Genomic DNA, 27,861 nt, shown 5'->3' on the forward strand with positions numbered 1-27,861 from the left:
GGCCTGGGGGCTTCAGTTTGGGACGTCACAACTTCAGCATCCTTCTCACTAGGTATGGAAAATGTCACTAGAAGAGGGCAGTTTTCAGCTTCCCCCCCCCATTTCCCTTGCTGCTCTGGCCTAGAAAGATGGTGCTCACCCTGACCCTGGGGATAGAGCAAAGAGGACTGCAGCAACCAGAACACGAGGACCACCAGCTCAGCTGGCTGTTCTCAGCACACGAGCTGCTCCTGCTGCTTAAGCAGGCAATCTAACACACAGTTAGGGAGCAACCTGCTCTCAGGGGGAAGAGATTTCCTGGTTTCTGGGAGGTAGCTGAGGCATCGGATTTGTCTCACCTCTCAGCACACACAACCCGCTCCTGCAAATGCCCCTCTGGAAGCCTCCTGCCATGCAGTGAATCTGCACAAACCCTGCCCGCCAGCCCCAGCCCCTTTGTAATGTCCTTCCACTCCACCCAGGTGTAGGTTGCAGAAAACCTTTACAAAAGGCCCCAACCATCTGACTTTCAACCCAGGCAGGATCTGGGCAACTCGCTTCCCCCGTGCCCTCACTACCGGCTGTGGATTTCCTGGCCCTCCCGCATGCGCAGCCTGACCCAGAATTGGGCACGCAGGCTGGGGGTAAGCAGGTGCTCTGTGTTCTCACCCCTTTCCCCTCCTTTTTCTCTGCGTCCTATATCAGTCTGATTAAATCGAGCCTGTTTAACCGCCACAGCCAGATGTGGGGACCCCCTTCATTTGTTATAGAAAAGAAACAAAATTGCATGTGGTGACAGTTGTCTGCACGTGAAACGTAGCCTGTAGCCCCCTGTATACCCTGAAGCCACAGGATCTTTGCTTGGGTCGTGGGAACTCAGTTTATCAGACCTTCAGAGACCCAGTCTTAAATATTTACCCCAAAATAGACCCTGCTGTCGGTGAGGTTGAGGAAATGCATGCTTTGCCAGACTCTACATTGCCCTCCCATACAACCCTCCCTCTGAAGTCAGCGCAGAGCTCAGTCCTCCTTGCCCAAGGAGCCTTCTCCAGCACAGACCTGCTCCTCCCCATCTCCATGGGCCAATATAAGCCTTGCTGCCCTCAGTCTCAGAGATCCCCTTCCCTCCAGCCAAACCCAATCATTTCACAGCCACAGAAAACTTGTTCCACATCTGCCCCTGGAGCAGCCCCCTTGCTTCCAGCGCAAACGACTTCTCTGCCATACATGTGTGTCACCCTGAGCTCCAGCAGATACCCTCTCCATTACACTTCAGCAGTTGTCCTATTGCCACCATCCCTGGGAAGATCAGTTCTTGGGGTGACACCAGCATTCTCTTGGCTTGATGGAGGTCCTCTGACACAACCAAGTGACGTACAGTCATGCTTGGAGGAAAACTTTGCCCAGGGAACATGGTGCAGCGTCAACAGTTTCTAGTCACAAACATTCTATTCACTCTATTTCTTTTGCCTCTTCAAAATTGCATTTCCTAGGACACAGAATACTCTGGGATTTCCCAGCCCACCATTGCTATGTGGGACCCTCAAAGGGACCAAGTCCCTAGGGAGTTGCACAACAGAGGGTCAGCGAGCAGAGCCAAGCCAGAAACTCTGCCAGGGCAAGTTAACTGAGGTTATGGAGAAAACTTCAGACTTGGAGAGGAAAAGACAGAGACATGAGGGAGGAAAGGAGGGAGGAGGAAGGGAGATGATATCCGTCCCCATGCCCAGAGCAGGGAGGTGAACAGACAGAGTAAGCAGCAAAGCCTATCGTTGCCTCCCAGCTGGTGCCGATCCCGGAGACAGGCTGTGGGTCACAGCCCCTGGAGGAGAGGGCTGTCATCTATGGGAGGCTTTATCAAGGGCTGTTTCTTCTTGCTTTCTGTCTTGCTCCAAACTCTCAATTTCCAAAAAGGGTGGGAGATGTCACAGAATCAGCAACGCATCCTGAACAGCTGCGGCCACCCTCTATCTCTGCCTCACCCCTTGTGTCTCACTGCTGCTTCTGAAGCCCCCAGAGAAACAAACTGCTCTGCCTGGCTCACACGAAGGGCCTGAGGAGTGACATTACACCCCAAGTCTAGAGGACTGGAGATGTCTGGTGGGATTCAGTTCTGGGTTCTCATTAGGTCTGACTGATCCAAGCCTTCCACAGACTAACTGCCTTTGGGTCAGACTCCTGTGGAAAGAGCCATTTGGAGAAAACAGAAGTTTTCCCAGCTCAGGCTTATTCCGTGACATGCTCTGGAGCCCCTCTTTCCTCTCAAGGAGGGAAGAACAGGTGGGAGAGGGTAGAGAGTTTTTTCAAGACCCAAAGCTTTTCATGGAGCAACTAGTGTGAAGATGGCCTGACCATACCTCTTGCCTGGGCAATGGATTCTTCCATGGCCACAGGTAGAAGGTACGTATAGACGCGGCTGGCTGGGACTCTCCACCCATTTGTACAAAGATATTTAAGCATCTAATTCCAGTTTGAATATGACTGTGCTAGCAGAGGAAGCACTTTTTGAAGGGTGTATGATTTTGAGAGATACTAAGCAATGCAAATTCTTCCAAAATCAAGAAAGGCCATAGAAGAGCCAGTTTTTTCAGGAGGAAAAAAATTCTTGAAAAGTAATGCTGTTCAAGCGATTTAACAAAACTCCCTCTCCTCACTTTTCCAACAGCTTATTTCAGGATTTCTTCCCAAGAAGCCTTCTTTTCCCCCCCCCCAAAGTTCCTTTTCTGAGCACAGATGAATAAACTTCAGTCTTTGTTCTTAGGAAGAATCTTTTATCAGCTTCTTGCCCTCATAGTGACAATTTTCATTGCATCTGAAAATGGGGACAGGGAGCTGGATTTGATCAAACAAGAATCAGACCCAACCCAAACTCTAAACTCAGCTTGAACCTGTTGAGAAGGTCCAATACGTTCACAGAAGTTCCTACATTTCATCCATTGCTGCTGCTTCTGTATTTCCAGGATCCCACTGGGAAGAAAGTGACTTTCATCAGACTCTTGAGCTCAGATATTTGCTCAAAGTGCTTTGCAAAGAAACACTAGTATTCTTAAAATGACAGATTTAATGGGCAAGTAAAGGTGACAGCTGTCCCTCTTAACCCCATTATTCCTACCCGCTCTTGTAACTGTAAGCAGCTGCCTAACTTTGCAACTCTTCCAGTCAAATTACTGATGGTTCTTAAGCTATTTCCCCCTGCCCCATTTTAAAGATGGGGAAAAAACAAGTACAAAAAGGGAAGCTTATTGCTATAATACAAAGAGCAAGGGCAGAGCCAGAACCAGGCCCTCTAAGGCTGGTGTTCTAGTCATTGCACCCCAGCAGCAGCCAAAAGTTTGCAGCATGTCACTCATTGCTGTGGAAGTGACTCTAAAAGCTACTAAAACCCCTCAGTCCAACCTGGGAGAATTTCAGCAAACAATGTCCATGCACGAGACCCAGCTGAGGCACGTGGGCTTTTCAGAACCCATCCAAACAGCTTCCCTGTCCTTCGGAAATAGGAAGCACTCAAAGAAGGACCCCAAGCCCAGCTGGGATAGGCAGTATCGCACAACCACAGCTCAGAGGAATTTTCCAAACTTTCATGATGTTCTACCCAGAAGCGGAGCCAGGGCAGCCCACTCACAGCACAGCCCATGATCTGCAGGAATTACTCATGCTGGCCCTGGATGCTCCCTGCCAGGGAAAGTGTGGGCAGCTTTGCCCTGCTCTAATAGAGGAGCTACCCATGGCCTGTCCTGGAGAGCAGAGGTATCTGCCCCATCCCCATCCCTGGGCCTGCGCATGGAGGAGCAGGATTCCTTCCCCCACCCCTACCCTGAAAAGGCAACGCCCACCGTGTGGTTTCCTGAAACGATAGCAATATTTGTCAAAGACAGCAGTAAGAAACCCAAATGTGGTAAGTGGCCTCTTCTGAGTTGAGAGCTGCCGGTGCTCGTGCTCTGGGGTAAGGCTGTCACCCTGTGGGGCCAGCAGCAACACCTTACCCTTTGCAAAATATCAACGGCACATGCGATGCAGCTCTGGCTCAGAGCAGAGATGGCTGCATCTGGCAAGCTGTTAGCCACAGAGGGAAGTGTGCAAACAACATGCAGGAGACATTGTCCCAGCCCAGCTTTAATGCTGACATGTGCTTTACAAGAGAGACAGTGCCCACCTTGCTGTGCAGTACTTCCTCTAACAGCCTGAAGGTGACATTTAAAAGTCAGGCAGATACTTGAGGTAGAGAATGGGCTCACCACCCAAGTCAAAATATGACAAATGTGGATACAGGGGTCAGCAAACAGGGATAATTCTGGTTTTGCTGCATTATGCATTGCGTTTGCCACTTCTTGGTCAAGGATGAGGGAGGAGGATTCAAGATTTGAGAAAGGTTAGGATCAGACATTTGGCTCTGATCAATCCATGCTAGGGACAAGGCAGAGGCAATGCCTCTTCTCCCAGAGTCCCTCTAGGTGGTTTTAAGGGTCCCTGGCAGCCAGATCATCATCATCATCCCTTGACAAGGCAGGAGAGAGGCTGGGCCAGACAAGTATTGGCTCTCTGCTGAACATGCCATTGGCTCTCCCCAACACCACCAGGGATGTTTTGATTTACAGCATCCCTGATACCAAGGGACTGCATCAGTGGCTGTTACATCCAGCATCTGGCATGTCCAAAGCAGCTGCAAACAGTTTGCCCAAAGCAAGGATGGGAAGTCTGAATGACAGCTTGCAGATGAGACTGGGCAGAGAACTCGTCATCCTCTCAACTGCAGAAGGAAAGTTGAGGAGCATCTGCATTGTCTGTAACAATCTGCACCTGAGACCATCCCCTAAACCTGGCAGTGTTCCTCTGCCCGTTCGCTCAGACTAACATCTGCTGTTCCTCAGAAAATAAAGTTCACATCTAACCATTTGCACAAAAGCAGACTTAACCCACCTCCTCATCACCTTTGGACCTTAAAGCTTCAGACAAACAGAGGGACAGAATGGAGAACAGCACCCACTGAGTCACTGATGAGGCAGGACAAGCTGACCAGAGATCTGCAATAGTTCTCAGCAGCAGAGACTCTGGACAGCCTGGAGCTGTGGGTTTACATGCTTGGTGGATTAGACATGGCACTGACTCAGAAACATAGTTATGAGCTGGTGGAATGGGAAGGAACAGTTTACACATCAGCTGAATAGTGTTGAAATAAAAGGCCTAGCAAACACCAATCACTCCAGACCCGCTTTAAGCAGTGAAGATGCTCTGACATTCCAGTTTGGCCAAACAGAACTCCTGGGATCTCCGTGCTGTTGCAGGCTCATCCTTAAGGAGCAAAACTTGCAATAGGAGACACTGGGTGAGGGGAGGCTGCCTGAGTGGCAGGGAGGAGAGCCAGGGACCCTTCGGGGTCTAATTCCAGCATGGACACTGCTGTCTAGTATAACCTCAGAAGGGATGCTAGCTCTGCCTGCCTGCTCGGAGCTGGCTATCAACACCTCATTTCTCTGTCTAGCTCAGCAGCCTGCAGATGAACTACAGCATTATCTTCTAGCAAGACAGTCAGTCTTGATTTGGAGCCTTGACATGTCTGGGAGTGTACTGCACCCTTGAGGAGCCCGATTACATTCCCCTATGAAGAGATGCATCTTATTTCCTGTTTTAACTGTGCTGACCTGCACTTCCAGCACCTGGATCTTGTTATGACTCTGTTAGATCAAAGAGCCCTTTACCACCAGACACCTTCTCCCCTTGTGGTTATTTATAGGTTTGACTAAACAGCTTCAAGCTTTAGTCTGAAAAACTCCATGGCTGGAAGGCCTAACTCACACACCAAGATGCATTTTGCATTCTGGAAATGCTTCTCCACCCTCTGTGCATGTTACATCTTTTTGAAAGGTGAATGTAAATTCCAGATGTGACCCCTCAGCACTATCCAGAGAGCTGATCCGCATCCCCACGCCTCGCTACGAGCCCAGGCAGAGCAGTCCTTTCTGCCAAAGATCAGCCTCCTCTACTAAATAACAAAACCAGCAAGAAATCTGCAAGGGTTCTACTTCAAGAGGCTTTAATTAACACACATGTTTATTGCCAACAATAACACCATTGCTGTTTTAGAGAGGAGAGTAACAACACTAATAAACAAATAATATTTCTCAAAATAGTAAAAAAAAATAGCAGCAACATGACTATAAGCTCTCTGCATTTCAGTTTTCATTTCTGCAAGGCACAAGCCAATGTCAATAGGGGAAAAAAAAAAAACGCAAAACATTCTCAGATGTGCAGTTTATTCCCTCCTTGCCCAGCAGCGGCTTCCTCTGCATATCAAGTGTTTGTCACTGTCAAGCTGCATGACAAAACCCCTCAGACTTGGTCAGCCAAGGAATTAGGGGGGGCTCATAGGAGCTTTTCAGCAACAAATGGGTGCAGGGAGGATGTTGGTGGCATTCTCGCAGCTAAGGGGTCTAAGAATCTAAATTAATTCACTGTTGGCTATTTTGGTTTCTGAATTAAGCGGCTCAGAATTAAGAACACATTGGTCACAACATGCCCTCTGGTGGCAACGGTGCCAGGGTGGCTTGGGGCAGACCCAGACCATGCAGTGGCAGCTGCCTCCTTTCAGGGCCAGGTGCTGCAAGGACACCAACAGCAGCAGCTCCAGCCTTTGCTCTGGGCCTGTCCAAGGCACATCTCTCTGGCAAGCCAGAGGCACAGTGACATTTAAGAGCATAAAGGGACATTAGATCATTTGGCCTGGCTTCCTGTCTAACACACGCTGCAAAATTTCACCCCTACCTTGAGCGCAGTAATTTCCATCTGACTAACCACCTCTCTCAAAGTTGTGATTTTCAAACGTCAAGGTCACACAGCCAGCCTTCTGCAGGCTTTTCTGCTACACTGAACACCTCTCAGGCTCAAAAAGTTACAAAGCCTTGGGCTTTCCCTACCCAAAGAGTCCAGAGTCGTCAGTTCCCATTATTCTTTTTAAATATGAATTTCAACAAGCTTTACAGCTTCCCCTCTGGGATTGTACGTATCAAAATAACCATTCAGCTGTATCTCAACAAGGTTAATCTTGTCTGGGGTCACATAACTGTTTAGTGTCAACACACCTGGGAATCCCAACTCCTACCTGTTCTTTTAAATAATCTGCATGTGATTCAGAGTAAAAACACATGAACGTTTTTCCTTTCTCAGTTTGACACCAGTGTGAAAGTGTTTTGCTGTTGCTAAAAATGGGAAACGAGGAAAGGTTCCAATCTTTGGGAAAACACAACATGCCCAGGAAGGCACACAGACTATCGCCATCCTGCATTTTTTTTGTTTCACTGCCAGATGACCAATTTCACAGCGCTCCAGAGGAAACTGGCACATTAAAATGGCAAATTCTTCCAGTGGCACTGTCATTTCCCACTTCGCATGGGCTCCAAAATAAAGGTGTTGTCCTCTACCCTGTCAGCAGGGTTCCACTTCCAAATTCTGCCCCTGTTAAATTGGATCCCTGGCAACATCTTTTAGCATGGCACAGAGGAGCTCCTTTTTTGCTAGTCCTCTCTTGTCTTGGCTAGCTGGTCTCCTCTAGTGGCTGCTAGCAGCTACTTCACAGAAGCCAGTACTTGAGAGACATGCAAGAAACTCTTAAATCACGAAGTAACAGCACCTTTATGGAAGTTTTCTATTCCCACCCCATCAGTCAGACGAGAACTATGCATAAGGGAAGAACTATGTACCCACACCATAAAGAGGGATGCTGTATCCATAATTTTAGGACTGTCTGCAAATCTGTGGACTAGTGGATTTCTGCCAGGCTCTGGATACTCTGCTCATCATGAGTCCAACACAGACTGCACTGCTCTGGGAAGTGCTTTCCAAGGGTACGGCACCACCAACAAGAGTATTTGAATGTCAGATGCTGCTTTTTCTCAGCTCTGAAAGAATCTCACAAGGAATGCCAGTGCTTACAGATGGGAAAATGAAATGCAGGGGAGCAAAGAGACTCGCCTATGGTTACTCAGCAGGCTGAGTCCAGGCAGAGCCAGGACTAAAACCCAGAATAAAACAATGCATTGCCCCACTGACCACAGCAGCCAGTCTCTAATAGCATCCCTCACTGCAGGGCTTCCCCCACCACCCCCTTCCCAAACCAAAGCCCCTGGTGTGCAGAAAGCAAGAGACTTAAACAGTTTCTTTTCTGAAATTTGTCTATGAAGTTTTGGGAAGGAAGAAAAAAGAATATTCCCTAGAGAGTAAAAAAACCAGGCAGCACAAGGCTGTGAAGTACTCTTACTTACACAATAGCTCCCACACATGAATAAACCAGGTAATGCAGTAGATAGAGGGAAAGAATCAGCAAAAGGCAACAAATGCAGAGGAGCACACCCAAGCCAGGCCAAACACCTCAGCCAGAGCAGGAAATACATGCTTATGCTGCAATTTCAGCAGCCTCACTTGCAACAACCTGTCTCTGTAGAGGGAGCTCACAGCAGGAGACATCGGAGGAGGACTGAGGAGTTGTGACTGCTCCTCTGGATGAGCACACAGCCCAGGGAGGGACACACACACATGAGTGGTGGACCCTGCCTGGGTGCACATGTGTGTGCAACGCTGAAGGAAGGCACTGCACTGGTCTTGCCTCTGTCCTGGCAGGCAGATTCCTCAGCTGCAAAAGGAGCTTGCATGATGCAAGTGGGCACAGGGAAGTTTACATTTGGTAGCCTCATCTGACCTCACAGCAGAGTCTGCTTCTAGCAGGAGACTGGACTAGAGACCTCTTGAAGTTCCTTCCAGCCTGAATTGCCCTGTGGGGCATCTGAGCCCTGATGGGAATAGAGGCTAAGTTAGGCAAGGCTCCCTTGGCATTGCTTGGGTAGCAGCTGGGCATTTCAAACTTGAAATTATTAGCTGGGAATTGCTGACAGATGTGGGGGATCTGAAATCTTGCCTCTGCAATGCTTCTTTCCTCCAAAAGCTGAAGGAAGAAAGACTGTCCCCATGTTCTCAGTAACTGCTCAGCTCCATTTTCCAGTTCCCAGAAAGATGCCCCAGGTCAGCTCAGGAAGACACTGGATGCCCTCCATCCATATGGACAGAAACAATCATTGCACAGAAAAAAAAAATAATTAAGAGTCAGCTGGGGCAGAGGGAAGCTGTACAGATCAGCAGTTAGTTCTCCAGAGCAGAAGGGTGCTGGGTCTCAGTCTGTGTTTATCAGCATTGTGTCTGTGTTTTACATGAAGCAGTTAAGTGCACAAACACTCCTGAAGGCAGGGACTGAAAGCCAGTTTTGTTTCTTTCTGGGCAAGTGTGGTAAATAACAGGCTGAAAAGTGACATTACAAAGTACTGGAGACACAAGATCAAGAAGAGACTATCCTCATGCAATAAAACAACCAGGAGTTATGGATCAATTACATGCTGTATTTATATTGCACCCCTCAAACTCAGTAAGATAACCCAGCTAAATATCCTCATCCTCCTCACTGTGTAGATGGGGAACAGAAGGAGAGACTTAGCAAGTCAGTAGCAGAGATAAGAGCAGTCCTGACCTGCACGCATCTCAAACACGTGCATACTACTCCCTCACTCTGCACCGGGTCCCTGTCCAATCTTTCTTCTGCCTGAAAGACTTCAGGATCTAACTCCACTCCACCACAATTTATTTTTCCTTTTTTTCCCCTGCTGAGTGTGATGACTAGCATATTATATTATGAGGAGAAAGTGCTGCCTTACTCAGTACTCTGATGCACACACAGTGTTCATCAGCAAAAGCACCTGTCCACACTTGCTTCCTTATTTACTCATCCCCTGGATTTGCTACAAGAGCAACTTCTAAATTGGTTGAATTAACCTAATAGCAAGCTGAGCCTAAGGGGCACAGTGCCTCTCATGGTACCATGCATAGTACTAACCAGTCTGAAACTCCCTCAGTGCTCCTACAGACATTTCTGGCGCAGTCCGTGTCTGTCTTTGCAGCAGCACCACACAAGTGTTTTCAGTCCAGACCTGCCAGAGTTTACTTCCCTTCCCATCCAAACAATTGGAGTCAGACGCTTCAAGAGTTACTCAGCAAATTGCAACCTACCAAAATTAAGCACTCACATTTCCCCTCTTTTAGCTTCATCTACAATGTCAGCTTACTCGCTAGCATGCAGACATCCAGAAGTTCCTCAACTGGAAGCCACAAGGGCTCAGCATCGCTGTGAACACAGCTCTACATCTCTTCTTAACATTCTAGGGAGCTGAGAGCCTGCCCCACCTCCACCACAAAGCCCTGGCAGAGACAGACATTTCTGCTGAGGGACAGCAAAGAAAACTAGCCTCATGGTTTGGCAGAATGCTGACACCCTGGGAATTCACACAGGCAAACTGCAGCAAGATCCCCAGTCAGCACCAACCCTCTCACACACAGCCATTTCAAGCCACTTTTAATATCTTTGACACGATTATACTCCACCAGCCCTTGGCCAACAGTCTTCCTTGTCCCCAAGCACATAAGGCCTAAGATTGCCCTCTGTATTACATTTTCAATCTCTGAAACTATGTTGCCTCCTACCTTTGATGATCAAGATACTTGCTTCTGCAGGCATGTTTGCTTTGAACAATCCAGCCTCCACCTTCCTCTGCCTCCTCGCTTTCCCTATCTGTTAACAGATTTTGCCGCTATTGTTGAAAAGCCAGCAGCGTGTGGAAGCTGTGTTGCCATCCAAACCAAGTGAGATCAGGACCTTTAATTTCCAGCGTGGCAGCTGTTGTTTACATCACTTTTTTTCCCCCTTCTCACATGCAGTAATTGGTTCTTACAATGTTCTTGCTCTCCCACACATGTACTTAAACAGGAAGCAAGGGGTGGGAGTTGTAGTGTGGGGGTTTCCTGTTCTGTCTTTCTGAAACACTTAACTGACACCAAAGCTTTGATCAAAAGATCTAAGCACACGAGCTGGTACACCAAGGTTCAGCTAAGAGTACATACTGATTACAACAGGAAACCCCAAAGTGCTCCCATGGTTACAGGGTTCCTGGCATACCGCTGGCACTTTTCAACCTTTTTTAGTAAATAATTTCTTCGTGGGAACACAGGCTAATCTAGAGCAAGTGCAACACCATTACAGGAGGTTTTGCTTTCCTGGTTACACGGCAGAGGCAGGGTGAGGGTTCTCCCCCTAAGCTGCTCAGTCAAGGAGTGGGAAACCACATGCTTCAGCACCTCTCCGGAGATGAAAGAGGCGCTTTTCTGAACCTCGGAACAAAGCTGACTGAACTTTAGACCCTTACCCGCTGGCTCACAGCACCCGGCGGGCCCACGGGCTGCAGCCGGCGCTCGGAGCCCACGGACCAGACCAGCACCCACCGCCCGCGCGCACGGAGGGTGTGCAGGGGAGCGCCCAGGGGACCCCCACCCTGCCGCAGGTGCACCGCTGGTGTGGGGGGGGCAGCGGGCAGCGGTGCGGGCAGCGGTGCGGGCAGCCCACACGCACCCGCTCCGGCGCGCCCCTTCCCACCCACACTACAAATCCCACAATGCACCGCACGCGCCCCAGCGCCGCACCTGGCGCATGCGCACGGCTCCGTATGGCTCCAAGATGGCCGACACAGCGTCCGGTGGCTCCGGCACGGTAACGGCGGCTCCTCGCCGGGACGCGAGGCTGTTGTTGAGAGCGTTTCCCGCGGGTACCGGGAAAAAAAGGCAGCGATCCGCTCCTCCCGTAGCGCTGAGGCGCCTGCGGCCTGCACGGGGGGCTTTGAGGCGGAGGCTGAAGGGAGGGAGGCGCTGATTGGCTGAATGGCCGTAGGGAGGCGGGGCTCGGCGGCGGGGCTTGATTGGCTCCAGTTCTTGCGCTCGGATTGGCCGGCGAGGGGGGAGCGAGGCGGGGGTGCCCGCGGGGCGGCTTTTTTAAAGGGGCCGCGCCCCAAGGGACGTTCCGCCTTGGGTGGTGCCTGAAGCACCGTGTCTGTGTGTATACATGTATATATTTGTCTGTATATATGTATATGTGTGCGTATATGTATATAGATGTATATATGTAGATCTGTGTGTGTACATGTGTATATATGTATGTGTATGTACATGTATATATATGTATGTATGTGTATGTACATGTGTATATACGTGTGCATACATGTGCATGCGTGCAGTGGGGGACAGGCAACCCTGCCTTCAGCCCTCCGGTGTGTCCCAGGGCCCGTCCCAGGGCAGTGCCCCGCAGCCTGGGATGCCCTTGCCCTTCCCGGTACCTGCCCCTGGGGCCAGCAGAGCTCAGGCCTCGCTGTCCTCCCTGACCTCTGGAAACTTCAATTCCCTGAGCTCTCATTTCAGGGCTGGGGGGGTGTCTGTGTCCGCAGAGGTCGGGCAGCAAGCATGCAACCACGCCTGCGGATAACTACTACCTGGCTCGGAGGAGGACTCTGCAGGTGGTGGTCAGCTCCCTGCTCACCGAAGCCGGCTTCGAGAGCGCTGAGAAGGCGGCGGTGGAGACGCTGACAGAGATGTTACAAAGCTGTGAGTATCCAGCTTTGTGAGCGTCCAGCAAACTCGCACCGATCCCCTGAAGTTTCTTGTTCCTCAGTTTTCAAGTTGGCCTTCACTTTTTCTTTTTTTTTTTTTTGGTTGGGTTTTTTTCCGCTTTTGTTATGTCGTGTTAATGATATTAGCAAAAGCGGAAGGCTACAGCACAGCCCTAGAGTCACAGACTTCTGTGAGCATGAGATGTTTGTCCAAACTCAGAAGTGCTTATATATCTTACTCAGGGAGTACTCATTAGATACTCATTAGGTATCCTGATAAGCTCCACATATTGAGATGCTGCCGGAATAAATAGAGAAATCACAAAGTTCCAGACATTTGGTTCGTTAAGGCTGTAGAAGTGCCTGTGTTTGGCAGCTCTTCTGCTTTTCTGGGTGATGTCAGGTGACACATTTTTCTGAAACCAACAGATGATCAAGTTGGAGTCCCCATCCCTGGAGGTGTTTAAGAGTAGGGTTGCCATAGCGCTGAGGGATCTGGTGGAGTTGGGAACTGTCAGTTGTAGGTTAACGGTTGGACTAGATGATCTTCAAGATCCTTTCCAAGCTGGATGATTCTGTGATTTGTATTTTTTCATGCTTGTGATGCAGATTTGCCTTTTGCATTTGTGGAAGACATCTGAGTTTGATCTTTAGTGTCTCCGTACTTTGCACATGCTTTAAATACACAGGCTGTAAGACATTGGATTCCAAGAGCTATTTTTCATTCCTGGCTAAATTTGCTAAAAATTCACATCTCTGAAGCTAGGGTTGGGCTGATAAAAATGTGTGGTCACTGTCTGAATCAAATATGTGGTGGTGTCTTTTTTTTCCCCCCAGATATTTCTGAAATTGGAAGAAGCGCAAAGTCCTACTGTGAACATACAGCCAGAACACAGCCTACGCTCTCTGATATAGTGGTTACTCTAGTGGAAATGGGTGAGTAGTTGACTGGTCCCACTAATTCCAGCTGCCTGCATTGCAGAAGATTTGGGTGTGCTGTGTCAGTAGGAAAATCTGTCCCCCATGTTTGTGGAGTGTGTGTGATGTGATGCCCACTGTTCTGGGCACTCAGATATCGCTGCTGCGGATGCAGTATGGATATATACAGAGTGTGTGATTTTCTTTCTCATGTAATTTGGAGCCCATGGAAGAATTCTGGTGAAGCCTGAGAAGGGATTTTTGGCAGGATAAACTCTTGGTGTGATTTCTGTTTCCTCTTTTGTGTTTCAGGGTTCAATGTTGAAACACTTCCTGCGTATGCCAAGCGCTCCCAGAGGATGGTCATCACTGCCCGTATGTGGGAAATCCTTTCTCTTTTTATGCAGGAAATTGGCAATAATACAGCATTCCTCTCTGCTGGCATCCAGAGCTTCTGCTTTTCCAGTGCTCCTGGAAGTGCAGTTTGTGTTAAGGACTCCTGTAATGACTTGTGTAGTAGGTGAAGGAAGGTACCCTCTGCCGAATCCATTGCCTTTGCTTCAGCATCCTCACTGCACACGAGAATCCTCAAGGTGGTTTTGTTCTTGTGTAGGAGAGAGGGCTCAAGTAACCCGTGTTCCCTTTTGGGATGCCAAACACAACCTGAAACTATTGCTCATGGGCTGTGCTCTGTCCCCTTTGTAGGACCTGGAGACACGGGTCACAGCTCAGTATAAGCTAGCACTTTATGGCTAACTCTTGGCAGAATGGAGCTGCCTGATTTGTATATGTGCATGTTTTTTAACTGCAGCTCCTGTGACAAACCAGCCCGTGACTCCCAAAGCCCTGACAGCTGGACAGAACAAGCCACATCCATCCCACATTCCTGGCCATTTCCCTGAGTTTCCAGATCCTCACACTTACATCAAGACGCCAGTGAGTGAAAAAAGATTTTTATGCCATTTGGGGCTGTTTGAAGTCAATGACACCAGGAGTGGTGTATAAGTATTTTTACTGCAGTGCTGGTACTGTTTATCCAAAACTTCTCCTGGCTTAATTGTTTATGGGTTGCCCTTGCTGTAGATTTCTGACTGATTGACATCTGTAGCTCTCTGAAAATCTGTGCATGTTGAAGGTCAATGCTTGCCTGTAACATCTGCGTCCTAGCAGTGTTTTGAGCTTCTCTGCATTGCATCGACTAATGGTGTTCTGGTTTTTTCCTCCCTGCTCCACAGACATACCGGGAGCCAGTATCTGATTATCAAGTCCTGCGGGAAAAGGCAGCATCGCAACGGCGCGATGTAGAAAGAGCTCTCACACGTTTCATGGCGAAGACGGGAGAAACGCAGAGTCTCTTCAAAGATGATGTCAGCACATTCCCATGTGAGTTACCTAGGACACTTTGTGCTGTAAATGACAGCTGTCTAACCGAGTATACGCTCCGTTAAGAGATCTTGCCTCTGCAAGAGGTGAGCACTGAATGATTGCATTGGGTTTGCCCTTCTGAGGCACTGGAAGGCTGGGAAATGGGGAATTTTCTATTTAAAATGGGGATGAAAAACAGCCAAATGGTAGACTTCCACCATCATCAAAGGCTCACTTTCTTCTGCTGGTGGAAAAGGCCTTAGCTGATAGGTGCTAAATTCAAAGCTCATCCCAGTCCTGTTTCTGCCCCTCTGTAACTTTTGAACAAGTAGTTTCTCCTCTCTTACATTTTTGAGATAGGCAGTGGAGGTTCTCCTGTTTATCTGCAAAGCAGTGATGAGAATTCCCACCTTCCCAAGGCTTGCTGGCAGCACACATGTCAGTGTTATCTTAAGGGGGACTAAGCGATGCTTCAGCCTGTGAGATAATTGAACTTTTATGGAGGTCAGGAAGGACTTTTTTGTGTTAGTATAATGCTGTGTCCTTGGCCTCAGAAAGTAGGAAATTGAAGACTGCCATCTTTTAGGAACAGCATAGTTCATTCCTGATCCCTGGGAGGAGCAGGTAAAGAGTGTGTGTGTTTAAAACCAGAGCCAGTGAAAGTGTTTGGTCTCTAAGAAACTGCTTGGCTTTGTGCTTCAGAATCTCTGACTTGAGGAGTCTTCTCCCAGCTTGCTGACTGTGTTCTTTTCCCTAACCCTAGTGATTGCTGCCAGGCCTTTCACTGTACCCTACCTGACAGCTCTTCTCCCCTCTGAGCTGGAAATGCAGCAAATGGAAGAAACAGATTCATCTGAGCAAGACGACCAGACAGACACCGAGAACCTCCCGCTGCACATGAGCACGGTACGCCCAGCCTGAGAGATCAAGGTCTCTTGGGCCCGACTTACTTAAACTTATGAAACCTGGTTCTTTGCCTGTCTTCCTTGCAGCTGGGCAGTGTGGGTGGAAAACGGCAGAGTGGGTTGCGTTTTACCAGGTGTAAATGACTAAACGTTGTCATGGTTCTTTAGCTTCTGCAGGGTGCAAAGCAAAATGAGGTTGGATCGTGAGCTTTCAGTACAACCTTCATTTCGGTGTTAGGGGAGAGGATCCCACACTGTTCCCAAAGGGGATCTTCTTCTGTTAGAAATCAGGAGTCCTCACCTTTAATGCAGTTCCTTGTGTGCTGCTCTTTATCTTGGCTGTTGATTATCTGTTTCACCCATAGTTTACGTGGTTTGAACTTCTGAGCCTTATTTAGCCTAACTTTGGTTGTTTATGCTTTTGTTCTTTTTTTTTTTAATGTGGCAGGATGATTCAGGACCTGAAAAGGAGAACGCTTCAGTGTTACAGCAGAACACCTCCCTGTCAGGCAGTCGGAACGGGGAGGAAAATGTGATAGACAATCCCTACCTCCGGCCAGTGAAAAAGCCCAAGATCCGCAGAAAGAAGTGAGGCCTACCCAGCTGTCTGCTCAGAGGAAGAGAAACCTGGGGGGGGTTCACCTCCGCTGCTGTGGGTGAGAGACATGGAACAAGACAGGAGAGGCAATCAGCGTGGCAGAAGCAGAAGTGTGATCTCTCTCTGCCTAGCGAACTACGCTCTCATCCTGGTTTGCAATGCTCCGTCTTTCCCCTCCGCTCTCCTGCTGACTTGGAACGGTCAATGGTCAAGTCCCTTAAAAGCGTTGAAGGCCGCGGGGTTACAGACAGGAATTGTCTCGTTTACTTTGGTTTGTTCTCACTGTCGGCAGGATTTACTCTCTGAAGAGACAGGGGACACGGAAGGTTGTTGCTGCTCATTGCTTCCCAGCAGGCTCTGCAGAATACAAAGGCATAATTCGCTTGTGGCTGTCTGGCAGGCTAGAAAAGAAACTTCTGCAATCAACCCTGCCTGGCCTTATAATCTAAGGAGCATGTATTAAGAGACAGAAAAATCCCAGAGAGGTTTATTTCTTTGGATTCTTGGCAGGTAAAAGCAAACAGACTTTTCTTTTATAAACTGAAGGCGTCTGATGTGTTGGTAAGAGAGTGAAGTGTAAATACAGAGCCAAAATGGCATTTTATTCTCACTTTTTTTGACTGCAGCTGCACTTCTGACTTAAAAGCGCTAAGTGTGGTGTTTACCCTGTTCTGCTTTGAGGTTATTTTTTAGCAGTATGAATGGCAAGACTTAACAGCTGCTTCAGGCTATTTTTCAATTCTATTGTTAGTTTCAACAGGGCGCAACTCCTTTGAGAGTTCACTCCTTCACCAGCTGTTTTGAAATATGCTGCTGAAAAACTTGGAATGTGGAATAAAGCTGTATTGATTTCAGTCTGCGACGCCATGCTATTGATCGCACTTTTTTATTTTGTCCATTCTCAAATACAGGCTTTTATCAACAGAAGTTGCTCCTTTTTTTTTTTTTTTTTTTTTTTCCCCTTCATTTCCCCAGAGCAGAAGACTTTATTTCCAGCATCCCACTGGTGATGGGAGTATTGTGATTGTGAGCTGGTTCTGTAGGGTTTTGCTTTAATTTTCCTTCAGCCTTTTCTTAGGCAAAATAGGGGTTAAAATTCTTTGACAAAAGGTTCCTGTAGTTTGGTCAAGTCTCCCAAACATCTCTTCTGGATGAAAATGTGCTGGGAGAGGCAGCAAAGACTGCCTGCTACAGACTCCCAGGCAGGTCGTTGTTTCTTAGAGCGGTAGCTGAATGCAAGAAGTCTGTTGCAGTCGCCGTGGAGATCAGAGTTATGTGTGTACATGTTCACCTCTGTTTAGTTAAGGCATCCTTCCAGGCCTTCCTCTTCCCCTGTTGCCCAGGGAGGAGGAAGATAAAAAGGAGTAATTTTTTCAGTGAGAACGGAGGTGTTCCTGCCAAACAATTTGAAATGACATCTCTAGCAAAAAAGTCCTGTATGTGCCATTGTCACTTCTGCTGGTGCCTTGGTTGTACAGAATAACAAATGTACAGAGACGTGGTGTATGTATGTATATATAAAAAATTTTATCTTTTTTTACTTGGATTAAGCATTTTTCGTAATGAGAAAATCCCTCGCTGGGTAGGGGAAAAATGTAGATTGAAAATAGTAATTTTTATGTTCATAATAAAAGAAATTTTATCTCCTACAAGCAAAACTGGCTGAGTCCTTAAAATTTCAGCAGTGGAAAAGCACCTGAATGAAGTCTTGAGTGTGTTTTCAGTGGGGTCTACAAGCAGTAGGAAGTCTTGTCCTTCACTCTGCATCTCTTCCTTTCTCCACAGCAACACTTGATAGCTGAGAAGGTTGGGAACGTTCCAACAAAAACTTTGGTTCATTAGAAATATGTTCAGTGAGGACAAAGTGCCCTTTGAAATACCACCCGTTTTGCAAAAGCTTTAGTAGAAGGTTTCTCCAATCACAGGTGGAACACGTGGTTGAGGACTGCAGAATCGTAGGTACTGCTTACTTTCTTTTACATCTTCTCTTGCACATTTATTTTTCTCTTGATTAGAAAACCAGGACGGATGGAGGTGAAGTATGCAGTATCAGCCATGAATACGAAGGTGAAGCCTTAAACAACCATAAAACCCAGGTTTTAGGACAGTACACTTCCCAGTGAGTCATAGCCCCTTCTTCAAAAGATTGCACCAAAAGGGGCAACTGCGAATCAGCAAGTACATCCCTTTTTGACAGCTGCAGCTACAAAGCAGGCTCTTGTGGTTGGGAGGGAAGGGGCCAACATGCCTAGAAAAGACAGGTTGTGAGCAGCTGTTGTGCATATGTGAGAGCACTCGAAGACTGAAAATGGGAAATTGGAAGAATGCATTTTGGTTTTGTAGCTGAAATTGGGCTACGGGTGAAATTTGCTACAGAAACAGCTAAACAGACCCAGAAAATTTGAAAACCTGCGTTGCGACTGGTACTTGTGCTGAGAATTAATGTTGCCTGCTCTTAGTTTTCCCCTGAGATTGAATCAAACTTGTGATCAGACAGATTAAGTCTGTGTGAGGGTTTGTAAACATTTATAGAAATCCCTAGGGTCTGACTTGTACATCACAGAAACAACTGATGATGAATACCAACACCTTTCTGTTTCAGACTAAATTTATTTTCGTGGCCAGATTCTTAATTAGCATGTTGCTTTCTCCTTACCTGAGAATATCTTCCTCATGTCAGTAGGGAAAAAGCTTGTAATGCAGACATATGTTCTGCAGGCCATCTGCTCTGAGCTGCCCCAGCACAGCCTCTGTCCCTAGGATGTTTGCTGTGTGCTGGCTGTGCACAAAGCTGTTATACTCTCTCTGAACATACTTGAGGCTATGCCACATACACCCTCATGTTTCTCAGCTCTCCTCAGGCTGTGGGTGAACCCCTGGGCCCAGCCAGGAATGTCTGTTGGAGATAAGATGATGGTGAGGAGGCTGGGGAAAGCAGGTGGCAGCTGAGGAGAAGGTGGTGGCGTTCAGTCTCAGTGCTGAGGAGACGGGGCAGCAGCCAAACCGCCCTCTAGCTTCGTTAATTCGGCTGCTCTCTGGTGGATCTTGGGGAGAAATGTCCCGTGTGGCAAGGGAAGCCAAGTCGGGGAGGGCAGTGAGGTGTTCCCATGGCGACCAAGAGAAAATGGCCGCCAGCCCTGCCTGGGCCGAGGGGTCAAGGGGAGCACTGAGGGGTGCTGTGCGCGGGACCCAGCGGCACCTGAGCACCCGCAGAGGCAGCAGACACCTGACAGGATGCCAGGTAAGCACAATGAGGGGCAAGGCATGGCTCTTTTTGGAATAGTTTTATTTGGAGAGGCTGGGTAGTGCAGATGAATGTCTACACGAGTGGGTGGGAAGCGGAGACTAGGCCTGAGCTGCCCCGCTGGAGGGGGACGGCTACAGGCTCCTCAGCTGTAGTATAAACTCAGGTAGGCCACTCGGTCCCGGTGTTTCCTGAATTCTCTGTCTATGGTCATCTAAAAGGCAACTACAATCCATTAGATACGACAATCGCTTCAGAAAAGTGCAGGAAGATGTGAGATGGTGTTGAGAACCTTAACCTGTGTTTTGAATTAGAAAGGTTTTCTTTTCAGCAAGAGCTACACAGGGAAGTCTGTGCTCTGGTTCTCTGTGGATGGAAACTTCCAGAGCAAATTTCTTAACAGAAGTTTTTTTTGAAGGACTGTAACTGTTTTTGCAAACCAGCATTTTCTCATAGAAAATCACTTTGTGCCCCACGCTAGTAGAGCCACGTACGCAGCAGACCAGTGAGGAAAGGATGACAAAACATAGTGCAAATGTGTTGAAGTAATCATATGATTTCCTTTGTCAGAAGCATTGAGCAAGGAATAACATCCCCTTATTGCAGTCCTTACCTTCTGTACCTCCATTTTTAGCATTCTCTTTGGTGGCACTGGCACTGAAGACCAGTCTGGAGACCCAAACTTCATCGGCCAAGTGATTTTTTTGTGTAATTGCTTGCCTGCTTCATAAGTTCCAGGTCTAAAGAAAACAGGCACAAAAGACCTCATTTCTGGAGCTGGTATATGATGTTTGTAATATTGGAATTTACCAGCTCTACCTTGATCCATGAGATAAATGCATGTTGTGGTATTCTAGTCATCATGCTAAGTTAAAGACTAAAGTAGGGAGCTTTTTGAAGATAAAAAAGCATTACTGGGAACTCAGTTACCTGTCTCCCATTTTGTCTTTGTATTTCTCTCTGCTAGTACTCCTGCTTATTATTAAAAGTGTAAGAAAATTTGTTACATTACCCAGGGAAAAATTCTTTATCTGAAGGCTTATCTGGAAACCGTGGTGTCTTAAAGGAAAATGGAGCATAGGCTGGCTGGCATTTTCTCTCTTTCTTCTGGAATGACTGGTACGTTGCTGGGCTGGGAGTCACAGTCTGCAAGAGAGAAAATTTCAATATAGATTTTGTTCTGCAAACCATTCCTACGTACTCTGATCAGCAGCCAGCTGGGCATTACCGACCTGCTGTTCAGTGCATGTTTTGGCTACTCTTGATAGTGTAAAAACCATCAGAACAAGTGAATTATGCACTCCCTACTCCTTACCCAATGTGTCCTGTGATGTCTCCTATTACACTGTTATTCTAGAAAAGTGAGGCCAGAAAACAGTGTGTGTTTGTTCAGGTGGTATAGCTGATTTTGCCTCAATATGTACGTTTACATATTACATTACATTACATTTATGTGTGTGTATGCGATACAAAGGAATGTGTGTATACAAATGCATGTGTTGATGTTGCCAGAGCTCATACGATCAGTCGTTGGTCTCCAGGCTCAACACCTCCCACTAGACTGTGTGTAAGGAGATCTGTAGCTACCGTATATATTAAGTTGGAGGCAGCCCCAGCAAATGTGATACACTGATAGTCTCTGTTGTGAACAGCCTGCAAATTCTTGCAAAGCTGCAGCTCTGCTGCTTTGAAGTGTGATTTTCTTACCTGTGGCTCTGGTATGAAACGCTGGGCTGTTCTCGCTCCTATCACATAGCCTTTCTTGCTCAGTGGTCGGTTTTCCAAAGAGTATCTGAGGCTGCTTCTCTGCGATTCAAAAGCAGAAGTGTGTTCCTGACATTTTTTAAGACACCATTTGCATCAGGGGAAGGGCAGAAGTACATGAGCAGCAGACATTATTCCTATTAATTCCTCTACTTTCTCAATAATGTAGAGCGCTAGGGCAGCTGGAGCTTTGAGGACTGGTACATTTGGAAGGGCAAGGGAATTTCTTTTTCTAGGTATATGTGGAGACCTTGTACAATGGGTTTGCAGGGCAGGTGGGGGGGACTCTGTGTCTGGCTGGCCGTGGTCCTATGGCTTCTGTACTCTGTCTTGCGTGAAGGAAAAGTTCTGAGCGTGAAAACTGAACAACTTACCTCTTGACTCAGGTAACAGCCAGGCCCAAGCGAAGGGTCTCCCCTGATGGCTGTCAGCTGGATTCCCAGCCTGTCTGAGGCGTGGTGGAGAGGGAATATTTTCCGCTCTTGACATGACCCAAATGAGATCTGCTTCTGCACATCTGTGAGACCAGGAAATACCACCAGTGGAGATGATCACTTGCTGCTTTTCTTCCTTCTTAAGTGTCTGCTGCTCTCTGCCTGAGGCCAACCATCTCCTTATCTCCCAGATGGGAATGTTCCCTGACCCTGGATATTTGTGAGGGGTCTGCCCTTTGGATGCCTGTTCCCTCCTGTCACAAAGGCTTCTTTTCCCCCAGCCTGAGCAAAGAGTAGCCTAGCAGCCCAGTTGTGGGGAAGGTTGCTGGGGAAGCCTGATGCCACCGGCGAGCATCTCAAGAAGGAAAACCCTCGTGCCCACAGCCCCTGGGTGTGCACACCTCACACGGCTCACCTCTCGGCTCTGCTGCCATGCTGTCCTGCCAGAGCAGTCAGCATCCGTGTGTACTCCGGTTGCTATAGACACGGAGCAGGGAGTGCAGGAGGGAATGCAGCCAATGGCAGCGCCTGAAGGGTGCAGGGAAAAGAGGAGGATTAATAAAGTCTCTGTGGGTTGTGCTGTGCTGCCTCCCACTCTGAGGAGCTGCTGTTTTCACACTGTAAGTCAGGATGGGGAGTTTTCTGGGGAGGCAGTCTATAGGTTGTGCTGTCAGGACCCTTCTCTTGTGGCACAGTCTGACCTGTCTGTTGTCTGGTCTCTGTCTTTTTGCTGGTGCCTGACTGTCAGGCAGTCCACGGGTGAGAAACCCCTGGAAGATGCCATACTGGAATTAAGTCCAGCTTGTGGATTCAGGCCCTTCCCTGAGCACAAGCGTGAGTATCATGAGAGAATCGGGGAATATCAAAATATTAAGAGTGAGATGAGTTAAAACAGGAAGGCTTGTTGCTTTTGCAGAACACTTTATTTAATCATTCTGATCCCATGCAATTAGATCTGAGGGGTCTGTTTGCTGTAATAGCATTGGGATCTTCATGGCCAGTTGCAGCAGGAGCAGCTGGAATCAAAGACGAGGCCTTCTTCGCAGCTCTCCATGAAGGTTTCACCGTTGATGCAGTTGTAGAAGTTTCTCTTGTTGGTTGGGTCTGCATAGATGCCATTGGCCTTGCCAGCACAGAAGTCACTAACACCAGAGCCCCCACTCCCACTCCCACTCCCACTTCCACTTCCACCTGTAATAGAGGGAGCTGCAGTGACAGGAGGATTGGGATGAGCCGGAGGCACGCAGTCTGAAATAAAAGCAGGAAAGGGCTCATTTCTGTGTGGACAGCCTCTCAGCCCTCCCCTCCCTCCATAGGCCCTTTAGTGATGGGACCAGCTATTGGTGTGTTCTCCCAAAGTCTGGCCTGGCTCACACCGGGCCTTTGAGACATCTGCACCCTGGTCCAAGTCACAATCTCCCTCTTTTATCCTGGGGGATATAGAGTGAAGGGATCTTTCCAGGCCAATGTCTAGTTGTGGCTTCCACAGCAAGTCTTTATCCGCTAAGGCTCCAGAGGTAAATGTTCGTGGGTCTCTGAAGCAAGAATCACACGGTACTCAAGCTACTCACCATTGTTTTGCAGACCAAGACCCTTCTTCAGGGTGGTGATCAGGGGATATTTGCCCTGCTTGCAGAAAGTGCCAGTGAAGTCATCCATGTCAAGAGTCCAAACCATAGCACCTCCAAAGTTGTTCTTCTTCAGCCAGTCAACCTGTTCAGTGCCAGGGAGAAATCCCAGTTAGTCCTGGGCTGTGCTGCTGCAGAGCCTTCTGCCTTCTCACTAACACAGCCACACACTCCAGCGTACCTTGATGTTGAAGCTCTTGATGTTGTCATAGCCAACCCAATCCTTGCCTTTGTAAGCGTAGGGCACGTCCTGGGGCGCATCCCAAACCTGGGTGGCTCCAGAATTCAAGAGAGTGCAGATCTGGGGGGAAAGACCAAGAGGTCAAATTTTATTATCATACAAAAATGGGTAAGTCCAATCTCTGCCATTACCTTGACTTTATTCTCTAGTTTTGTGTCATTTATCTGGTCCTTGAGATTAAGTAACTTTTTCTTAGATTTTATGGAATAAGCTTAAGAATTTCCAAGGCTTACTTGGACACATTAGAAACTACTGGGAAAAGATCAAGTACGACATCCCTTTTTTTACTCCTTGCCTTATGGATGCTGGAAATAATATTAGTAATTTATCTTATTGTACTGGAGGAATCATTTCTATATTTCAGAAAGGCCTATTTAGCTGTATCAAACCCTTGCTGTTAAACTGCATAGTGGTACTCAGTTTATGAATAAGACATTTGTTTTCTGACACAGATTCTCTGTACTATTTTAGTTCACTTTTCTGCAATTTTGTGGACAGTTTTGTGTCTGCAGCCATTCAGAAAGCTCCATGGGTGCCTTAAAATAATTTGAAAAATTAATGTAGTCAGAATACACATACCTCAAAGTAAGCCAGTTCCCCGGCCTCCTGTGTGTAAGGTCCAGCTGAACCAGGTCCTGATGCTGGTGCTCCGAGACCATTCTCAGATGGGTTTTGCAGTGTGAAGGTATTTCCGTATGTTGGGAATCCAACAACGAGTTTCTCAGCTGGGGCACCATTGCTCTTCCAATAATTCATAGCATAATCCTTTAAGAAAGCATTACTGTTCAAGTCTTTGCCAAGATTTATAGGCAGGACGATGAATTTCTAAACTTCTGGTTTGATCACTGGTGTGATCACAGACCTGAGATTTGTGACACAGGCTCGCAAAATATACTTACAACATTGAAGTAGATGTAGTCACCAGTGTCAGATGGGCCTTTGAACAGAGGGCTGTTCTCCCCAGTGGTTCTGTCCCAGGAGCCGTGGAAGTCGTAAGTCATCACGTGGAAGTAGTCCAGGTACCTGTGGAGAACATTGCACGCGTCTGTCTCCTGGCCTGCTCAGTCACCCAGAGCTGATTGTTCCTTTAGCACTGGCCGTTTACCCCACCACATCCCTGGCCACGTCTCCACTTTCTGCACGTCTGGGTTCTTCCAGACATGTCTCGAGCTGGCCTTGGAAGTGCTGGAGCCCATTCTCTCCTCCAGAGGAGGGAGGCAGAGGTCAAGGCAGAGTGGGAATTGCACTGGGAATTCTGGGAACCAAGAGATGTTCCCCAATGCCTGTGAGCAGCCTGTTGTTACGCTGCCTTCCGAGGTGTCCCCTTCCCAACCAAACAAGCACTACTCATAGCGCTCTTGCCCAAGGCAAAGGAGTAGGGACCCCACATGCAACGAGGTTGGTTTCTGCCAGATAATGTCCAAGTTTCCCTTAATTGCTTGGAGGAGGAGCCCTTAAGTGACAGGAATGATACCTGAGGGTTTGCTACTCACTTTCCGAGCTCAGCAATTTGGTAGCCAGCCTGGATAGTGGAAACTCCTGCAGCAACGGCCGCGGTGACCAGGAGACGGGGCTTGTTGACCTGTTTGGCTTCCTGCTCAAAGGCTGCCAGCATTTCCTGAGGGATGGCAAGAAACAGGTCTCACCATGGACTGTCTGGGCTGAGGCTTCGCAGCCAGAGCTGTGCAGAGCAGAGGGTTTGACCAAAACCTTTTGTTTCGCCCTACCTTCACCAGGACAGTAAAGAGAGCCTTGTCCTGGGATGGGCTGCCCCTGGACCCAGGGTACTCCCAGTCAATGTCCAGCCCATCAAACTGGTACTGGCGCAGGAATTTGATGACAGACTTGATGAAGGTCTGACGGTTCTCGGGAGTGGAAACCATAGTGGAGAACCTAGGGAAATGGAGCAGGACAGAGTTGGGGTTTGGTTGGTGCCTCTTCTGCCCTCTCCATCCCTTTCCAGGGAGCCCTTATGGGGAGGAGATGGTTTGAACTTACTTGTCTGTCCCAAAATTCCATCCTCCGATAGAGAGCAGAGTCTTCAGATTTTTGTTCCTGCAGAGGGAGAACAAGAACATGTTTCACTACAAGGAATGGTTTAGTCTTGCCAATATCTAACATTACACAACAGACCAACAGAAAACACAGTGCTCTTGCTTTCAGGAAACTTTTTCTTGAAAGTTTCTGGTGTAGCTGCCTTTGTAGGCTGTGAACTCGTGGTGTGAAACCCGAGGAGCAGGTCAGCAGTGCACTGAGTCACTGTCACCATCCTCAAAGGACCGGTGCTGGCAGCCAGCGCTGCCCTGCCCTCCCTTTCCCTCCCTGTCACTATCTGCCTCTTCTCCTTGACATCCCTTGGCCATGGATGGTTCTGCCATTGTGCCCAGAACAGATGCTGGGCAGGAGCTGAAGGGGAGAACAAGTGACGCCCTTTGCTCTGGGTACGTACTGGTTCTTCAAGCCATTGAAGGATTTGTAGAGGGTCTCGTCGTTCCATTCATAAGTTGTGATCTTGTTGTTGGACATCCCAGCAAAGGCGTATAGCAGGTGAGTGCACAGGCACGGGTCGATGTTGTCAGGCATGTATTTTGCCACGCCAGGCCTATATTGGGCCCAGTTGGTGAAGTAACATGTCAGCACATAGGCAGAGCCTGCAGAGAAATGGAGGAGATGCGGTGGGGAGGGGGAAGAGCAGAGAGGACACGTCTCTGAAATGCAGGAGGAGCAGGTACCTCCCTGCACGAGGCCATGCTGCTCCCTACAAGCATCCTTCATGTCACAGAGGAAGGGAACGGTGCCCTGGGCCGCTTGCGTAGGAGTTAGTACCTACGTAAATGGGATCTGATCAGCAGCGATTGGGCAGTGTTTCCTTGCAGGGTAAGGAGTTCAGAGAAGGTGAAGTAGGGTTGGTTATCCCTCTCAGAACTGCCTCTCCATGGGTAAGAATGGATTTCTCCTCTTCCTTCCTACTTTGTTTTGGTAGATGTCTCGGTCTAGGAGCCTCTTGCACCCTTAAACTCGTGAATCTCAGGGTGGTTCTGAGTGCTGGGTCTCTTCCCCAAACTGAATCTTTCTCCTTGTTGCCACGTAAGGCAGAGGAGAGGCAGAGGGGATCTGGTGAAGTGCCTGGGAGGTGGGAGGCTCTTTGTGTGTTTGCCGTGCCGCCTGTTTGAGCTGCCTTTGAAAGGTTCTGCAAAGCCCAGGCTAGTGGCTGCGCTCATGTTTCATTCAAGCTGAGCAGGAAGGGGCTGCTAGGAGGAAGCTGCACTAAAGAAAGCAACATATTTGCACTTTAGATTGAGCAAGCCATGCTTCGTCAAGCTTTTGTCTTCTGAGACGCCATCGCTGAGTGCCTGCCTGTCTGTCCTTCCTCCCCGTGGGTTGTAAAAGAATTAGCTAGTGAGTCTGTGCCAGTTACCTGCCTGTGCCATAACTGAGAAGGGTTTGGTAGAGTTGGTTTTGGGGTAGAGAGCACGTACCTGTCTGGGCGTTCAGCAGGAGGACCAGACCTTTAAAGAAAAAAGTGTGGGATTAGTCTTGGAGCTGAACAATACAAAACTCTCATGCAGGACTGGACTGAACCCAGTACAACCTATACTCCAGGTCATTGTTCATTCTGAGGGAAGTGGAGACTGAAACAAAATTTCATCAGAAGCGTAATCTGAATTTTCTTGTGATTGTTGTATTTTCTTGGAAAAACACACAAGAATCTGTTTTCTCAAGCATGGGTCAGTTGAGTCTTCGTATGGAAGCAGGAACAAGTTGCGGAAAGATTTCATGTAGAAAGAGAACAGAAATTGAATTTACAATGCAGTATTTGGATTTTTTTGCTGGTTTGTTTTCATCAAAAATCATATTTCAGTTTCAATAATAAATTCTATTCATTTTTAAAGTACAAAATATCTACATGGGTAGTACTGAAAAATCTAAGTACTCCTCCTGAAAGTAATTGCTCTGTCTTTTCTTTCACAGGAGAGTGAAATATCTTTAACACCAAATACCTTTTGTATAACCACCCAATATAGCAAAATATCCACAAATACTCACCATAAAGGCGGAGGATGAAGTTAGGAAGGAGGACTTACCGGTAAGCAAAGTGAGCTTGGCCATCTTTGCGTTGGAGGAATTGCATGCAGCCTGTTTCTTGCTTATATAAGCTTCTCTCATTCCATGACAGTCTTGTATCAATAAACATTATGAAAGTTGGTAAAGATCAGTATCACCAAAAAATGATACTGGTAAAATTGGCCTTAACACTCCAGCTGGAGACACCACTGTTATCAGGCTGTGCCATGTCATGGTGCTGAGAGGTAGTTGAAGA

General features: G+C 47.9%; 4 protein-coding genes across 6 annotated transcripts in view; 1 reads left to right on the forward strand and 3 right to left on the reverse strand.

Annotated features, from left to right (window-relative positions):
- The window catches only part of CCND3 (cyclin D3), a 48,664-nt gene extending 36,677 nt beyond the window's left edge, over positions 1-11,987 (reverse strand). Inside the window, exon 1 of one of the 2 annotated variants that reach the window (XM_074850563.1) lies at positions 11,488-11,987. In XM_074850563.1, the coding sequence (XP_074706664.1) occupies positions 11,488-11,496 (9 nt within the window). In that variant the 5' untranslated portion in view covers positions 11,497-11,987. Of the gene's footprint in view, positions 1-10,494; positions 11,124-11,487 lie in introns of those variants that run through there. The other variant, XM_074850564.1, reaches the window with a different exon arrangement.
- Positions 11,495-17,887, forward strand: TAF8 (TATA-box binding protein associated factor 8). 2 transcript variants are annotated; one of them, XM_074850560.1, is made up of 8 exons: positions 11,495-11,554; positions 12,282-12,438; positions 13,281-13,379; positions 13,674-13,736; positions 14,173-14,297; positions 14,597-14,744; positions 15,490-15,632; positions 16,080-17,887. In XM_074850560.1, the coding sequence occupies exons 1-8, from the start codon at positions 11,495-11,497 to the stop codon at positions 16,221-16,223; spliced, it is 939 nt and encodes a 312-aa protein (XP_074706661.1). In that variant the 3' UTR covers positions 16,224-17,887. The 2 variants fall into 2 exon arrangements, with proteins under 2 accessions (XP_074706661.1, XP_074706662.1); XM_074850561.1 differs by lacking the exon at positions 13,674-13,736 and having other exon boundaries at positions 11,515-11,554.
- Positions 17,888-19,618: 1,731 nt separating this feature from the next.
- CIMAP3 (ciliary microtubule associated protein 3) lies at positions 19,619-22,105 on the reverse strand. Its single transcript, XM_074850622.1, has 6 exons — positions 22,087-22,105; positions 21,612-21,754; positions 21,181-21,279; positions 20,486-20,619; positions 20,087-20,213; positions 19,619-19,687 (listed from the first exon to the last, which is right to left on the reverse strand). The coding sequence occupies exons 1-6, from the start codon at positions 22,103-22,105 to the stop codon at positions 19,619-19,621; spliced, it is 591 nt and encodes a 196-aa protein (XP_074706723.1).
- Positions 22,106-22,572: 467 nt separating this feature from the next.
- LOC141934562 (acidic mammalian chitinase-like) lies at positions 22,573-27,650 on the reverse strand. The gene is made up of 11 exons (XM_074850118.1): positions 27,626-27,650; positions 27,020-27,049; positions 25,990-26,191; positions 25,539-25,595; positions 25,268-25,433; positions 25,034-25,158; positions 24,440-24,563; positions 24,120-24,305; positions 23,481-23,600; positions 23,243-23,384; positions 22,573-22,919 (listed from the first exon to the last, which is right to left on the reverse strand). The coding sequence occupies exons 1-11, from the start codon at positions 27,648-27,650 to the stop codon at positions 22,663-22,665; spliced, it is 1,434 nt and encodes a 477-aa protein (XP_074706219.1). The 3' UTR covers positions 22,573-22,662.
- Between the last annotated feature and the right edge of the window lie 211 nt (positions 27,651-27,861).

The sequence above is a fragment of the Strix aluco genome, chromosome 25, assembly GCF_031877795.1.
Source record: "Strix aluco isolate bStrAlu1 chromosome 25, bStrAlu1.hap1, whole genome shotgun sequence".
NCBI lineage: Eukaryota > Metazoa > Chordata > Aves > Strigiformes > Strigidae > Strix > Strix aluco.

What these genes read in the sequence shown, in the direction of transcription:
- TAF8 (XM_074850560.1), top strand. Translation starts at nt 11,495, where the DNA reads ATGCGCACGGCTCCGTATGGCTCCAAGATGGCCGACACAGCGTCCGGT. An exon ending in GGTTACTCTAGTGGAAATGG is followed by an intron (nt 13,380 to 13,673) that starts GTGAGTAGTTGA and finishes TTTGTGTTTCAG; the next exon opens with GGTTCAATGTTGAAACACTT. An exon ending in TCCCGCTGCACATGAGCACG is followed by an intron (nt 15,633 to 16,079) that starts GTACGCCCAGCC and finishes TTAATGTGGCAG; the next exon opens with GATGATTCAGGACCTGAAAA.
- CIMAP3 (XM_074850622.1), bottom strand. An exon ending in GTTTCATACCAGAGCCACAG is followed by an intron (nt 20,620 to 21,180) that starts GTAAGAAAATCA and finishes TCTCTCTTGCAG; the next exon opens with ACTGTGACTCCCAGCCCAGC. An exon ending in GATAAAGAATTTTTCCCTGG is followed by an intron (nt 20,214 to 20,485) that starts GTAATGTAACAA and finishes TGTTTTCTTTAG; the next exon opens with ACCTGGAACTTATGAAGCAG.
- LOC141934562 (XM_074850118.1), bottom strand. Translation starts at nt 27,650, where the DNA reads ATGGCCAAGCTCACTTTGCTTACCG. An exon ending in CAAGCTCACTTTGCTTACCG is followed by an intron (nt 27,050 to 27,625) that starts GTAAGTCCTCCT and finishes TTTTCTTTAAAG; the next exon opens with GTCTGGTCCTCCTGCTGAAC. An exon ending in TCTTGGTCTGCAAAACAATG is followed by an intron (nt 22,920 to 23,242) that starts GTGAGTAGCTTG and finishes CTTTTATTTCAG; the next exon opens with ACTGCGTGCCTCCGGCTCAT.